This window comes from Platalea leucorodia (assembly GCF_965183815.1).
Source record: "Platalea leucorodia genome assembly, chromosome: 1".
Taxonomy (NCBI): Eukaryota; Metazoa; Chordata; class Aves; order Pelecaniformes; family Threskiornithidae; genus Platalea; species Platalea leucorodia.
In genome coordinates this window covers 140,407,210-140,423,734 of record NC_138823.1, presented here as the reverse complement: position 1 = coordinate 140,423,734, position 16,525 = coordinate 140,407,210, and the positions used below count along the sequence as shown (strand labels likewise).

Sequence of the window (16,525 nt, the reverse complement as noted above, 5' to 3'; positions counted from 1 at the left end):
GAGGGGCGCCGTTACCCCCGGTAACGGGGGCGGGGGGGGAGCGTCGGGGCGGGACTTCCACTTGGCCTGACGCGATCCGGAAGCGGAGGCGGCGGTTGGTGAGCGGCGGCGGCGGCGGCATCGGGCGGGCGGGCCGGTGGGTGACAGCGGGGCGGGCGTCGCCACGGCGGGGAGGCCGGCGGGGGGGGGGCTGAGCCCCGGGGAAGCCGGGTCCCGGCTTCCCCGGGGCTCAGCCCCCCCCCCGCCGGCCTCCCCGCCGCGGCCCGGCCGGCCCCTTCCAGCCCTATCCGATGTATGTTTTGTCATTTAATCCTTTTCTCTTAAATTACCCCGTATTTTCCCTCCCCTAACAGCCGTTCTCCCTCTGGCTTTAGATACTGGTTCCCCTCAGGTCACCGCTTGCCCGAGGCTAGTCACCGGTCCGTTAACCCTCGCTTGTTCTACAGGCCGTAGTGGATATCCAAAACGTTGCATGTTACAGCTGCGCTACGCACGCATTTCCACAGAGACAAGTAAAAATTGGGAGAGGGGTGGCTGGAGAGCAGCCCTGCAGAAAGGGCTCTGGGGGTGCTGGTCGACAGCAGGCTCAATGTGAGTCAGCTGTGTGCCCTGGCAGCCAAGAGGGCAAACGGCATCCTGGGACGCATCAAACACAGCATCACCAGCCCGTCAAAAGAGGTGATTATTCCGCTGTATTCAGTGTTGGTGCGGCCTCACCTCGAGTGCTGTGTGCAGTTCTGGGCCCCACAATTTAAGAGCGATGTTCAGGTCCTTGAATGTGCCCAGAGGAAGGCAACAAAGCTGGTGAAAGGGCTGGAAGGAATGTCCTATGAGGAGCGGCTAAGGACTTTGGGCTTGTCTAGTTCGGAGAAAAGGAGCCTGAGGGGCAACCTCATTGCTCCCTACAGCTTCCTGAGGAGGGGAAGCAGAGAGGGAGGTGCTGACCTCTTCTCCCTGGGATCCAGCGATAGCATGCATGGGAACGGCTCAAAGCTGCGCCAGGGGAGGTTTAGGCTGGACTCTAGTAAGCATTTCTTTACCGAGAAGGTGGCCAAACACTGGAACAGGCTTCCTAGAGAGGTGGCCGATGCCCCAAGCCTGTCAGTGTTTAAGAGGCATTTGGACAGTGCCCTTAAGGATTTTAAAGGAGAGATCTCATAAATGTAACAGTTGGAGCAAGATGCAGCAGGCTGCTGCAAAGTGACTCTTCTACATCTATTTGTCTGCCATGTTTGAAGGGTCAGCTGTTAGAAAAACACATTGTAGAAGTTCTTACAAATATGTGTCTGTATCATGCTTAGCAGCTCTTGAAGGTCTGCAGTCAAAAGAGAACTGTTTGCAGGGAAAGAAGTAGGTTTCAACCTATTGAGTATTTTACCTAGTAAAAACCTAGCTTCCTATTGTATCTAATAAACACCTAGCTTTCTGTTTTAGCATTTTCTGTCTTCTTCAGGGTTTTGAATGTTGACATCGGTTTGAGTACTGTTATTTCACTCCTGGCTTTGCCTTTGTCACCTATGCTTTTATTGTCTGACTTGACTGTGGTTGATTTTTTATGATTCACCATCTTTGAATGTTTTTATAGTATGGTAATTTGGGTTGCATAGTTCTTGGTATGTCTGCTTCCCTTAAATTTTGTGAAGATTTTAAAAATAAATATTCACATTTTATGTAAGTAAAAAAGTCTTTGTTAGTGTGTTGTTATATATATATATCTCCCTTTTTTGTATCTGTGTTTCTCTTGACACTTATTTTCCTTTCTTCTGTTTTCAAGAAGCACAAACTAAGGGAATATGACTAATGATAATGCCAGATAAAAAAAATGATATGTCGTATTTTTTTTTTTCTTCACATAGTAACTTACAGTAGGCCAAAAGCTTTTAAACTGTTCTTTTGGTGTCACAGAGAAATCTTTTCAACATGCATGTTCTTGACTCTTAAATTGGTTGTTTTCATGTCATAGGGAGGGCTGTACAGGGCTGTAAACATCTTGCTTTTTTTCTGATTGCTGAATTTATTGGTGAATCGCAGCAGATGCTAATATGGAAGAGAGAATTGCTGTGATGCTCTTTGTTTTCTCCTTCCATAGATTATCTAGCTTAAACTGCTAGATGTGAAATTATTCTGGTTCTTTCTTTAAGGTCAGTTTTGTGTCTTGTTCTGACCTCGTTTCATCATTTATGTAATTACCGGCAGTGCCACTGCAATTCTGTTTTGCTCTATTCCTGGGCATCCTCTCTTTATCGTAGTCTGCATCTTTGGTGTTTTTAATATTAAATTACCTTTCTCCCTCTGTCACTTGTGAACATGCAGGAAAAAGCTGAAAAGTAATGCTAAGTATGCTAGGATCTTCATTGTATAGAAAAAATTTATTGGATTTAACGTATTGGTTTGGCCCAAAGGTCACCCATACTTCTTGTCAAAGGAGACTGACAAAATGCAGGAGGAATAAATTAACCCCTTTGTGCAGCTCTGTAACTCATCTTTGTCCAGTCCCACGTATGTTCTCAGAGCCTCACAGAAAGACAAAATATTTTTTGCAGCCTCACAGAATTGCTGTAGTTCACAGTTTATTACTTGCTAATGAGTGAAGTGGTGCCAAAAGCATTATTCTTAACTATCAGCGATTGAGATTGGAGAACGAAAAAATTGTGTTCACTTTTTGGTGAGGGGGAAACATGAGGAGAAGGGAATTGCATATTCCTACCAAGGGAGATTTTTATCTTTAGGCAGTGAATTCAATTTCAAGTCTCCTATAGAAATAAAATTAATCCCATCTGGAAGGGAAAAGTGCTGTGCTACATAGGAGAAATTACTGCAAGAACGTGGTACTATCTCTGAATGGTGGGTGTATTTTCCCTGATATTGTGCTGACAGCTTTTTAAAAAAAACCCCACAGCTAAGTGCTTTTTTCTCTAGTCTGTATGACCATGCGTCCAGGTCTACAAACTTCAAATGTAATTTTTACTCTGAAATTAAACTTGTGCGGAAACTGGTTGTTCTCAGCTTTCGTTAACTGAAACCTCATCTTATCTACAAGTAGTAAAACTCCAGCCTGATTCTGCAAGTGCTTAAACTGAGTTCTTATCTTCCAAGAGCACGAGTGTTTCCATTCAGCTCTGTGTTTCTTTGTTGGACAGGGGCTTTGTTCTGTTTTTAACATGTAATTCAAGAAATTTAGTGGTTGCATTTCCCGTTGCTGGAGAGATTTACGTTTACTTTTGAAGTACCACAGTTGATAAAATTCTTAGGAGAGCAAATATCACAATTGTCCCAGCATTGCCTGTCTACAGCTTTTCCTTTACCTATGCCATACTGTATACAGCTCTACTTTTTGTTTCTGTGTCCCCCTTCTATTTCGTTAGTCGTTCTTTGTTATTTAGTTTAAACTTAATATTGTGTTCAGCAAAGGTACTGAAATACTGCAAGTAGTAGTTGGTGAGCTCCTTCCCCCACATCAGTTATGCAGACCTGAGATCTACAAGCACACGTTTTGTTTCTAAGTGGTGAACACCCCGAGAAGGTAACAGCCCCACTAAGCATGTTAGTCTTTTTAATATGTGGATTCCTTACCACCTCCCCAGCATTCACAATCACAAAATACAACATATGCTATTTTCTTACCGCTGGACCAGCGGTTTTAACAGTGTAAGAACTTGATGCCTGAGCTTAGGGGGTATTTTTGTTGGCTTTGTTTGTTTTTCTGCTTCAAGTGAAAGGATGTGTGGGGTTTTTTTTGTTTTGTTTTCTGTTTGATAAGTACTGCTGGCAAAGTAAGTAAAGCTACTTCAGAAACTGAAAACTACAAAGTAAAGATCCACCCTCATGTATGTAGATAAGGTGAATTTTGTGGGTTTTAGAAAAAAATGGGATACTCAGGCTGCCTTCTGTCAATGAAAGGAAAAAATCTAGTATGTGAAAGTGCTTGTAACATTAATTTGGCTAGATCAAATTGTACTGATTTTTAATTTACTCTGAATTGAAAAGTCTGTTCTCCTTTGAGCGGTGAAGTTTAGGCATGTTAAATATGCAGGATTTAGAAGACGACAAACGCATGGTTTCCTATACAACTCTTTTGTGCCACGTATATACTGATTAAGATGCAAGAAAGAAAGGAAGGGGAACACTATGTGATAGAGCAGAAAACTGTACAATAATGCAGATCTCAAAGAGAAAAAAATGTGATTGGAGCAACTACAGCTCTGACACCTGAAGTGGCTGGCTGGAATCTGAGCCTTTACCAAAGCTATCTGTGAGATTTTACACATCAAGTTGATTTTGCTTCTTGTTGCACACTTAGGATGAAGGTAAAATTGCATTTTAAACTGTTCCACAACTGCCTCTCCTTCATTCATCATCGGAGCAGAAACCTGACTCTTGAGCATTACAGCACAGGTTTTTACCACTTGAGCTATGGGACTGACAACCCTAATTGGTAGCAGGAGAAGACTTATTCCCCGAGGGCTGAAAAAGGAATATGCTGCTGGCGCCATGTGTTGAGCCTGGGTGTGGGGGAAGGTAAGGAATAAATGAGATAATTAGGAGTTTCTACTGTGTAATCTCCACGGAACTGGAAATATCAGTATTTCACGTGGTAAGGTGGTAAGGTAGGAAAACAAGCAAAAAGGAATAAAGTGCAGATAAGTAACGTTTTGGTTTTTTTTTTAATTACTGCATACCTGGGATTGGATGGTTTGTTCTGTTCTTGTACATCAGTGTAGTTTATTTGGTTGCTAGAAATTGCACTGCGTCAGCATAAGCTGGCCAGCCTGAGGGGTATTGAGTCTTTAAGTGTCAGGGATCAGGCCACAGTTTGAATCACTGCTGCTTTTGCCATGTTCTATTTATATACTGTTCCTGAAGGCCAGTGCTTACACTTCATACAGGACTTTCTGTGATCTGGAGTATGTGTTTGCTATGGCTTGTAACAGCAGAGTGTGAGGCAGTTTATATCTGGTGAATAGTCAGTGCTGATTGTGCAGTTAATTGCTACAGGTCACTGTCTAGGGCAAAAAAAGTTTTGCTCATGTTACCATGAATATTTGGGTGGGAAGTGAGGAATTCCAGCAAATAATTAATCCAGGATTTTTATCTTTCTTTCTTTTATTTTTTTTAAATCCAAATGCTACATGGTAGCATTCTTCTCTCTTTCCCACCTTCTAAAGAGTCTTCTTTGTTAAATTTAGCGTGAAATAATGTTATCAAAACTTGACACTGTACACCTCTTTTCTTTAGACTGGACTCCTTTCCTCTGTTGGAGGTGTATATTAGACGTTGCTATCGGTTTCTCAGTCCCTTCTCCTTCAAATGTTGGTGTCTGCAAAGTAAATCAGGATTCTGCTCCTCAAACTCTACTTAAAACTTGAAATTACATTATCCTACTTTTCCTGATTTTATATTGGTATTTTAGTAGAGAAGAGCTTCATGTACCTTTCTTTAAACCTTCCTCTCTGCATTTGGCACACAGCGTGTTTCAGCCAGGCTACACGCTGCTCCATAGGTTGGTCTTGTCTAGTGATCCCAGTTCAGCCTGCGGGGGCTGGAGGCGAGCGCACCTTCAAGGGGTGACTGCTGCTGCGGTGCCTCTTTCCTTTTCTCATTGTCCCAGCGCTACGGACAGAGCTGCTGTTGCGGGAGGAGGCTGGGGAGACTCAGTTGCTGCATTCAGTGGTGCCTGTTAGGTAGAAAATAGAAAGTAGGTGGTGGTACGTTGGTAGTCCTTTCAGTAAGCTGAACCTGTGAATACGTGCTTTGTATAGTTCTGTTGGTTGTTCTTCACAAGAGTGATGCTTCCTTATAAAGCTTTTCTCATAACTTTTCTTGAAAGAAGAGAAACTTTCTTGAGTCTGCATCTTAAAGTTCAGAATAATTAGAGAATTTGCTTAGAAGAATGTTTCATGATGTATTCATGTTTATGGGGTGGTTCATAGGACTTAATTTTGTAAAAGCTGTCCCAGCTGCCTATTTTCGGCTAATGCTCGTGGGGTTTTTAATATGAATTTGTCCTTCTTAAGCTATTCGGAATTACTTCTATGTGATCTTCCAGTCTTGAGAGAGAAGAGATACTGAGCGTAATCTTTTGCAGTTAATGTTTTTATCCCGCTGGTTTCCTTGTTTTGCTCTAGCTGTTGTGAACTCAAGAGTTCTTAGCTGCTTTGGAAGATCCTTTTAATGAATTATTGTTATGAAAAATTTGCAACGTATTATTTTGTTGCAGTTTCTTTTAAGGGAATCAGTGGTAACTGTTAATCAAATACACCCAAGTGTTAAGCCATCACTAAGATTGCAAACTGGAAAAATGAAAATAGATACTATGCTAATCTTGTAGGGGTGGGTGGGTTGGTCTTTTTCATTGAGGCACAGACACTTAAGACTGAAAATCTCTAGTGGAATTTGCTTCATTCAAGTATTCCTTCATTATAAAGCTGCATTTTCTATAGGATCATGTTTTGAGCTTCAAAGTTTAGATGCTTTAGAACTAACTCTGATGAGAAAGTTTGTGTAACAACAATTCAAAGTAGCAAAAAATATGGAAACATGCTGGATAAATGCAGCAAGGAGTTTCCTTCTTTCACTTTCCTTTAGAAAGGTTGAATTTTTTTTTTTTTAATGGTTCCACTGCATTCATAACTTTATAGAAAAGCCTTTTATACTTCACTCTCTTTTTGCCTGTTGAAGTCAATTGCTACATCAACAGGTAACGTCTGACATACAAATGCCTGATTTTCAAATCTGGTGATAAAGATTAAGGTGTAATATCATGTACGTGGCCTTTGGCATGGTGTGAACTTCTGGTAAATTCTGTTATCTTATGTTTATTTAACGTGTTTTGTCTTCATTTTAGATAACGACTTAGAAGAAAAAAAATAGAGGCTATGTTCAGCTTCTTCCGAAAAAGTCAAGATTCAAAGAAGGTTACAGTGCCAGAGAGAGAAGCAGATGGATTTGTTATTGTGGGTAAGTGGTGCTTCTGCATAAAGTGATTCTTATCATCTTTGAAATGTAAAAATTTCTCTGAGACACTTAGACCAAATGAAATGTTAAGAGAAGTCACGATAAAAATTGTTCAGAATTCTTACTTTTCTTGAAGGAGTTCATATTCCTAGTCTCATCATTTGGACTAAATAGCTGAAGTTTTATGTACATAGGTACGAACTCTTACTCAGGAGCACTGAAATTGTAGTTTCTCGTTTTCCTCTCATATTGTGAACAAGGAGAAGTTATGTCTCTACAAAACAAGAAAGCTCAAAGTTGAGGCTTCTAGCTTTATGATTAGAGTTGTGGGAAGAGAATATCTTATTGCAGTTGTTAGAGGACTGGTTTTTTTTTCAGGTTTCTTCCTTTTAGTGTTACCCCCAAAGTCTTTATATTAGAAGCCAAGAAGCATCTGTGTGTTTCCAGTCACATGGTGAATGTAGATGTTCTGTCTCAGAATCTGACTCTTGCTTAGTTTGATGAAAATTAAGCAGTTTAGGGTTTTCGAAGTCTTTTTGTTATTGAAAAACTAATTTGAAGTGTACTCACCTGTGAACTGGCTAAATTTGCAGCTTTAATCAAGCTCTTTCACAGTCATGTAGCATGGCTCAAGTGTGCTGAAGATAAAGAATTTATTGCTGTCATGCTGTAACTGATCCTTTTCTGTTTCCTCCTTTGAAAATTTGTGTTTTCCTCCTTGTAAATCTGTCATCGTCAATATTCAGCTTCTGCTGCTCTGATTTACTGACTTGTTCTTATCAAGTATCTTACAGTGTTTCTCTATTTAAGTGTTACTTCTTGAGCATTTTCAAATCACGAAAGCCTCTAGATTATAAAAATCTAGCTATGAGAGACTATTGGAACTCTTTCTGAGGAGAACTTATATTCTTTGTAGTAGTTATCCATGAAAGCAAATCTGATTTCACATCTGTGACTCTGTGTTGTCATGTTTAATGGTTGCCTTCCACTAGATTTTGTTCATCTGCACTGGTTTTGATGGCTACATCAAATCACTCCAGCACTTGCATTGTGGAAGGGTCAAAGGAGACAAGTCGTCATCCCAAAAAAGTCTGGAGACCATTTAGAGTTTCAAATTCTGTAATAGGCAGAGAGTTCTGCACCCAAATGTTGCTTGTGTCCCACAATTGCTGGTCCTGATTCTGGATTCCATTTAGCTTCATTCCTCTTTCCTGAAATGCTGTCAGTGACTATTTTAAACTTTGTTCATTATAAATTCATATTAAATTAATCTGTTAAATGTAAACTTAAGAACTATCAATTTTGCTTGAATCTTCCCTTATTTTATTTCTGTTTATTATTAGTCTTTGCTCAGACAGGAAGTTAATTTAGCAAACTGCAATGAAATGGACTGTAATTTCGTCTTAACTAACTTTTACTGGGCAAAAGAATTGCCGTCAACCTTGTCAGTGGAGCGTATCACTGTCTTGCTAGATGGATGTAGTTGCATATAGGTCAGCACTTAAGTGGATACTTATTTAGAAGTTTTGTTTGTCTAGCAATAGTGGCAGCCTGAAAAAAAAAACCAAACTACAACACCTAGCTATTCTGCTAGTTACTTTTTTATTACTTAGATGGGAGGTTCTGAAGCTTTTTTAAACTTAGGTGTAAAATATTTCAGAATACCAGCACTAAATGTCTGTCTTTAAAAAATTTCCATAGGGTTATAGGACCATTAGTGTGAATACTCTGTAGGCACTGAACACTCTTGAAGGGAGTGAGAATTTAATTTCTTATGTTTTAAGTTGGTTCCTAAACCCAGTCTTTCATTCAAAGCATATAAGAACAAAAAGCCTAGTTCACTGATATTCTGTGAAAATGGGAGGAAGTGCTTTGCTTTTCTTTCCTGGAGAAAGAAGAGGAAAAATACATCCTCAGGGGACACTTGCTCCTGATTTTCACTGTTGTGGTCAGGAGAGCTTGTCTGTCACAAATCCCTTGCAAGATTGTTCACACCATGCACCACTGATAAGGGCAGCCAGGAGTCTTACTGGAAGTCTGAATGAGACTTATCAAGAAAGAATCAAATGCCGTGTCCATTAAAGTATGAAAGAAATCTATTCAGTAATGTAGTGAGAGTACTGAGCATCACACTTAAATGTAGATAATTAAGTGTGATTTTCCTAACAATATTTAATTATTTTAATCTCTTTCTGTATCATCTGATATTTGAAAAAGAAGGAAAAAGGTTCAACACTTTATTGGGAAAGACCCACCAGAGCTATCATCCTGTCAAATCTTGAGGATTTTTTTTTTTGTTTTCTGTTTTTTTTCATAACTCCTCCAAGTCCTGTTACATATTGTGGTATTTTAAATCTGCCTTTGCTTGTAGAATACCAACATATTTGGAATTTCAATATCTAAATACCTATTCTTTGACTAGAAAGATGACTCATAAAAACACTGGAAGCAACAAAAACAACTTTGCAGCATAGTAGCTGAAAGAAATTCTCTGTTTTAGCTTTTGGGGCAAATACTGCATGTGTGGGAGTCAAGAAAAAAGAATTCATAATTCACTCTCTACAAAATAAATATAAAATGCAAAAAACTAAAGCATTTTTATGTCTAACTACAGTTCACTTATTTTTCAGATACTGGTCATCTTATCTGTTCATGAAGCTGTAAAAGCGGTGCTTGTTCTGTAAGAAGCAGAACTATTATTCTGAAAAGGGAAAAGAGGCTTATGAAATACGCACAACACATGCGATTGGTTTTGATGAGTGAATCAATTGCAGAAATATGGAAAATGTTTCTGGGGTTTGCCTGATCATCACAAATTGTTTTTAAAGTTAACATTCTGAATGCCAGAATTCAGAAAACAATTAAGTTTTCAGTTAGCTTGGGGATCTTGAAGAGTAGTCGTTCTTAAGGAATTTCTCATGTTTTGTGGCTTTTGTAATATAAAATAAATTCCAGCCTATCATCCATTCCTACTGTTGCTAGCCACAGAGAAGAAGACAGGTTAGTGCTAGCATTTTGGTTTGGCACACAACTAAAAATCTCCCATCAGATCTCAAAGATGCATGCAACTGGTAGTCCTAATCTCAAGCCAGAGGAATTGAAAAACTGAGACAGCAATGCTGCTTCCCATGTGTGTTGGGCAAGAAGGTCAGAAACTCTGCAAACATCCACATGGTGCTGGTAGGTGGTGAGTGTTTTTTGTTTGAAGACAACTGAAATATAGAATCATAGAATGGATTGGGTTGGAAGGGACCTTTAAAGATTATCTAGTCCAACCTGCTTGCCATGGGCAGGGACATCTTTCACTATGTCATGTTGTTCAAAGCCCTGTCCAACCTGACTTTGAACACAACTTCTCTGGGCAGCCTGTTCCAGTGTCTCATCACCCTCATCATTAAAAAAATAATAATAAAAAAAAATTATCACAGAATGTTGTTCTGGAGGTGCTCTTTAAAAAATACTGCTAAATGTTAATTTTGTTTTCAGGTTTCATTTGAGATGCTGATGTGCAGGGTCTCAGTTACTTTTCCAGAAAAATTTGAAGTAAGCTTGTGTGAGGGAGCAGCAAGTGCTGGTGGCTCCACTGGGCAGGTGAGCCTGCAGCCGGGTGAGGGTGCCGAAAGGGCAGGGGCTTGGGCAGAGACCTCACCAACGAGGGGTGCGGTCCCACGCTACCCAAGCAAGGACAACAGAGCAGGTCTGGTGATGGTGACCAAGGGTCAGCCGAGAGTCCAGTGATTGCCAGACAAGTCCACAGGGATGAAGCAGATCTGAGGCCAGGCTGGGAAGTCAGGTCAGAGGGTTGGGGTCATCGAGGTGCACGGGCAGGCACAGGTATCCCTGTGGAGTGGCTTGGGCAAGGACCAAGAACTTGATGAGATGAGGCTTCTCCTGCAGCTCTTTGCCTGGACCCTGATGGATGTGCTCAGGCTGCACTGTGTCAGTGCTGGCCATGGGCATGGACAGCCAGACCCCCAGGGCTGGGGGAGGGGCTGCTGTGCCTGGTGGTGCACTCGGGTCCAAACCGCCAGGATGGTTGTGTTGTCTCTCATTAGCATCTGGAGGAAGCACAGTTCTCTGAGGAGTTGTTGATCTGAGCCTTTGACCATGCCTGAGTTCAAGTCTGCTTTGTTTACTTTTAACTTGTGCTTGAAAGACCAATCTGTTTCATGGATTTAAGAGTTGTTGGTTTTTGTTTTGTTTTCTCTCAGGGATCTTTTTATGTCATAAATTGGAATGGAGTAAATGGCTTAGAGAAGCAGCTCAGTTGCTGGTGTTGAGAAACCTGATTTGTAAATGTATTTAACTTCTGTTTCTTCCTTGAACTTAAGACAGCTTCCTGTTTCATTTTTTTAGATGTAAACTAGCATGGATTTTCAATACTGACCAATGGCTATTATCTCAGAGCTCTGCTCTCAGCCTCAGATGCAGATCCCTAACAGGTGGCAGGGAGTATTGTTATTGACTTACAGGGAGCACTTAAGTGTCATCTGAAGGTTGTTTTCTGAGATTCAGCAATTTTGCTGTAGAGTTTTTCAAAGTTTCAAGGGTAAGTACCCAAGAAAAAATGGAGAGGAATGGGATTCTCGTCAGTGTGCAGTGACTGTCACAGATGCAGGGAGGCTGTGGCCATGGTGAGAAGGGTTGGTAGGAATTTTATAATGAAGATATACTCCTGCTCTGTAAACCTCCCTTTTCCCTACTGTGCTTTCCTAGATCCTTGGAGGCCATCTAGAACTAGTAAGCAAATTTTGGATTAACACCTATTTGTTATGCTTCTCACTATTGGAGCAAGCATGATTTTTGCCTGTTATGTTTCCTCTCAAGAGAACATAAATAGCCATAGACAGAAGAAATTAAGTGTATTGAAATCTTTTCCCAATAAGGACAAGACCGTGTGGTATTTAAGTGAGTCTTGGATCTGTCAAATTAACCAACGTGTACCTTCTGTTTCAATGCCGATGTCTGAAGAGAAGGAGCTCTACAGAACAAATGGGGTCAGGCTTGCACCAACATCTAAAACCTCACAGAAAAGGAGGTGAGAACTACTGTTTTTCATCCTATGAGATGAAATACAGTATAAGGCAATATTTCTTTCTTATTAAGAAAGTAGAAGAGAACTGGTATCAGATGAAAGGTGGAAAGTTGAGGAATTTTTTTGCAAGAAGCAAGGTGTAACAGAATTCGTCACTACTACATGCTGTGACAAAGTCAGGACTGTAATGGGATGCAAAGAGAGTACACAATGAGTTTGATAAATTATGATGGATGATAGCAGATATTCTTATCTTAAAATTTTGGTGGTCAAGTATGACTTACTATTTTAAGCTAATCTCTGCAAGGTATTCGAACTTTGGCTTTATCTTAAATGAGGTACTTGAACCTTCCTCTGATATATTCATTATATATATTACTGAGTTCATTCAGTATTATAATTCCTTTGTATGGGATCATCCTCATCTGTAGGCAGGAGCATCCTCACTCAGCTATGAGACCGTGAAAAGTATAATTTGCAGCCAACTGAATGTTTCCCTTTGTTAACTGCAGTTATATTGCAAAAGAACATCCTTAACAAATCAGGAAGTCTGTACTGAAGATCTAAAAAAGTAATAGATGAACATAAGCCAGTCTTCAGTTCTGGAAATCTTGACGGTTGTTGTGAAGAGCAAATTATACTTGTTCCCCTCTAACTCCCCATTTCTGTTTTGCCATGAATTTATTCTGCATGCAGATAGTTTTCGGGGTACTTTTTATTGTGGAAGGAAGAATTGAATAAATTGCATATTTATTGTTTCCATATTGATTTTAGTAATGGAGATCTCTACATATATTTTGAAGAACTCCTTAAGTGTTTGCTTCTGAGAGAAATGTGCAATTTTAAAATCTTCAGGAGTGAGTCTGTTATGAAAGGGAAATTTAATATACTGATCCTCCCAAATCAAAGGACTATCCCCATACTAGTTTATTACTGCAGTTCTAATAGTTTTTTGTTTTCTCCCCTCTGGGTACACACCTCAAAGATTAAACGCATCAAGAGATTTGTAAAATCTTAGTATTACTGCTGCTGTTTGTTTTCTAGCAGCCAGTAGTAATGTGTAGTAGATTCCTGTGAATCTCTACATTGTTTTTTCATTAATATTTAAGGAGCTTTTAGTGGTGCTAGTAAGGAAGGCTGGGCTGCTGCAGTGGTTTAAAATATACTATTACATTAAAGAAATGCACAAGGCTTTGTGCCAGTTGGAAAAAAGCAGTGTCTCAATGTTCTTTCACTTTCAGCATCAATGGGCTTATATTACATATTTTTTATATAACAGTAGGTGCTTGTGTAGTTATTTCCAACCTTGCAGTTTTTGAATAACCAAGCTACTATTTCATACTGTTGTTTAAAAATATTTAATACTAACTTTATAATAATCTGACATTTGGGGAAATCTTTTAATATTTTTATCTAAAGAATACTTTATACGTGTCAGCCTGTGCCACTGTAACTGAACACATCTGATGCACACCAAGACGTTACTGTATTAAGTGACCTGTTTCTTGAAGTGCTGCTTTATGGGTTTTATACTTAAAAATCGTTAGTAGCTCATTTGGGCATTGAATTTTACAGTCAGAGTTGACTGAAAGGGGAAGAGGAGAAATTCAGAAGAAAGAGTCCTCTGCTGTTACCGATCCTTAGTTGCATAAGGAGGTAATGGCTACCCTTCATTCAGTAATGAAGTCAAACTAATCCTCTTGGGTACTAATTTTGCACAAAAACAAACTGCGTTTTTCAATAGTACCGCTAGATGGGGATTTCTCGTGTATTCAAGAGTTGTAGGGCTTTTCTCTCTCCCTTTCATGCACATACACACAAAGTGGAGTAGTAGTAATTATCAGTACACCATTTTATTAGACTGTAGGTTTTCAACTGATTTATAAAAAGCTTTTTAAAGCCTAATATGAAATCTATAATGGCATTCCAACCTAATAAAAATAATGAAGCTTGAAATGTTGACAGCATGTATCTAGATGTTGGCTTGTAATTCCTTCCAAACAGATCTGTTGAGGCCCATGTGGGACCTAAATAACACAAAGAAGTAAATTTGCATATTTTACAGCAGGGGGAAAAAACAGAATGCAAAAACATGAATAATTAGGAGCACAAGCTTCATGCTATATTAATACTGTTGAAAAGCATGTGTTGATTGTATTCTGAAAGCCAGTAGTGATTTGGTTGAGTGAACTCAGTCAGCATCTCTTATGCAGATTAAAGCAACTGGGTTACGGAACAACTGAAATTCATTGTTTTGCTGTATAAGGAGGTATATTTCTTAAAGGAAATTTTTTTTTCTTGGATTCTGTACAGCACAGGGAATCTTTCTTTTTAATGCCTCATCGAAGCGTGTTTTTGTTGACAAAGGACTGTGCAATTCTTCATTTACTTGTACACCTCTAGATTTTAAAAATAGTTCTCTCAGCCACAAATAAGATGTTAGTATTTTTAGCACTTTAGTATACATGACCTACTTACTTTTCATTCTCTAACATTTCTCTTTTTTTTTTTTGCTTTCTAAGGCTTGAGCCCCTGAAACACGTTCATGATGCATCCGTGCTATGAATTTGATTATTTTTAAATTTGCAGAAATGCCCTACTTTAAATGTTAGCATACAGGCCATTTTTGAATCCGAATAATCGGAATCATTGTGTTGGCTTCTGTTGATTGCAACATAAGATGTATAACATACTTTTTATGACAAAACCCCTTATTTACTTAAAAATGGTAAATAGTATTAAAAGTGATTTATTGATCGCTTTAGCTGAATATTGTCTTGGCCCCTTAACTCACAGCTATCTCAAAAAGTTACCTGGTTTTGAACCTGGAGAAAAGAAAGAAGTTGACGACTTCTTGTTTAACTTCTACAGCAGTTTTAATTCTGGGGAGAAAAAAGGAGTATGTGCTGCTGTATTAGAGAGCTTTATTTTGGAGCTTTAAGACAGACAAAAATGCACAGAACCCAACATTTTCAATCTGTCTTTTAAGCACATCTTCTTAATTTGCATAACCAAAGGAGGAAAATGGTAAAATGTACCAGTCTTTTTAGAAGTTGATGTAATTGTAAGAGGTTAAAGAGGCATCTGGCAAAAGGTTGTTTTGAGGTCACACATGCAGCTGACAGTTTGCTGCCAGCCCTCTAAGAAAATATTGGTTGGAGTTGTGCTCCTGTGTTTCATATTAATTGCCTTCTGACTTGATGTATAATAGTCACTTTCTACATGTCCAGGTCTCCAAACTGCTCCTGAGAGGTTTGGTCCTACTGATTTTAACTCTTGCAAACAGTGATGGAAGTAGAATATGCTGAAGTAAGAAAACCCTTTTTTTGCTAGAAATTTATCCTCAGAAAAGATGAAGGCATTTCTTGGACATGACTATTCTGCAATGATGTTATTTACATAGTCGACATAGTATTCTTTAACCTTTGTTTATAGTAGGGTGATCGCTTTTGACACCTGGGTTCTGACAGTTTTACCCCCTAGTAATAGTGCCTTAGTCTGTTGGTCCATATAGCATTCTTAAAGCAATTTGCAGTTGGACTCTAAGAAAGGAAAATAACGATTGCTTATTGTAAAACAGCGTAAAAATAGCAAAATGTAGTGTAAAAGTAAGGATTTTGAAGTGCTGATTGTAAACTTTGTTTCCCAGAATATGCTGGGCATTAAATTTCTTTTAGAATTAAAAGCTTCTTTGCTTTATGATGCAAAGAAAATAGTTCAAGATATGATAATATATTTTAGCCCAAGTTTGGTTTTCCTGTATAAGGTGAACTTGCAGCTAGGGCTAACTGAAAAACAAGAGGTGGAAAATGTGTTGCAGGAGTTGCTATTCTGGCAAGTGATAAATTCAGGTTGAAGTCCCTCTTTCAACAATTTACAGCATAGTTAGAAGATCATTCTTTGCAAAGAGAGCCCCAGTCATTAGCCCACGCAATCACTGCCTGTCTGGTTGGAGTCATTCAGACTTCTACAGATGTTAATCAATGTTAATTTTCTCTGAAGGAAATGTTATGTTGAGCTGATTTTACATACACCCCTCCCTATCTCTGGCAAATAAATGTTTTTGTACATTTTTTCAGTGGAAGAAGAAAAATGACTTTGCCAAAGATATATTGCCTTGTTTATTTTTAATTAGGTAGAAATTAGGTAGATTATGTCCTGTGTTTCACAAGCGTTTCAAGTCAGTTGTGTCACAGGCCTCGATATGAAATAGTAAAAAAAGTGTAAGACTTTTCTTCCTAAAATGAAAGACGGCTTGCCACCTTGTGCATAAAGGTGTTTTTGCTTTAGCTGCTCTTTCTTGATATACTGGCTTAAGTACCTTTCAGTAAGGGCCAAAGAAATTAAAGGATATAGGTGATTTATCCAGTCAACTGTTTTGCACTTCAGTGCTATTTCATCTGCTTCTGCCATAACATGTGCTTTCTGGTCTCTGCTCACACAGCTGAATGGTCTTCAGCTTTTTCATGCTGCTTTTCCCCACAAATGAGGGCTGCGTGGAGTCGGTTCTGAAATTATGCTCTCTTCCTTCAGTCA

At 39.2% G+C, this 16,525-nt stretch overlaps 1 protein-coding gene across 8 annotated transcripts in view; it reads left to right on the top strand.

Annotated features, from left to right (window-relative positions):
- Positions 1-7: 7 nt before the first annotated feature.
- UMAD1 (UBAP1-MVB12-associated (UMA) domain containing 1) overlaps positions 8-16,525 on the top strand; it is an 82,791-nt gene continuing 66,273 nt past the window's right edge. The window contains exons 1-4 of one of the 8 annotated variants that reach the window (XM_082311762.1): positions 233-292; positions 447-678; positions 4,301-4,518; positions 6,845-6,957. In XM_082311762.1, coding sequence (XP_082167888.1) covers positions 6,876-6,957 — 82 coding nt within the window. In that variant the 5' untranslated portion in view covers positions 233-292; positions 447-678; positions 4,301-4,518; positions 6,845-6,875. The other 7 variants (XM_082311761.1, XM_082311765.1, XM_082311760.1 and 4 more) reach the window with 7 other exon arrangements.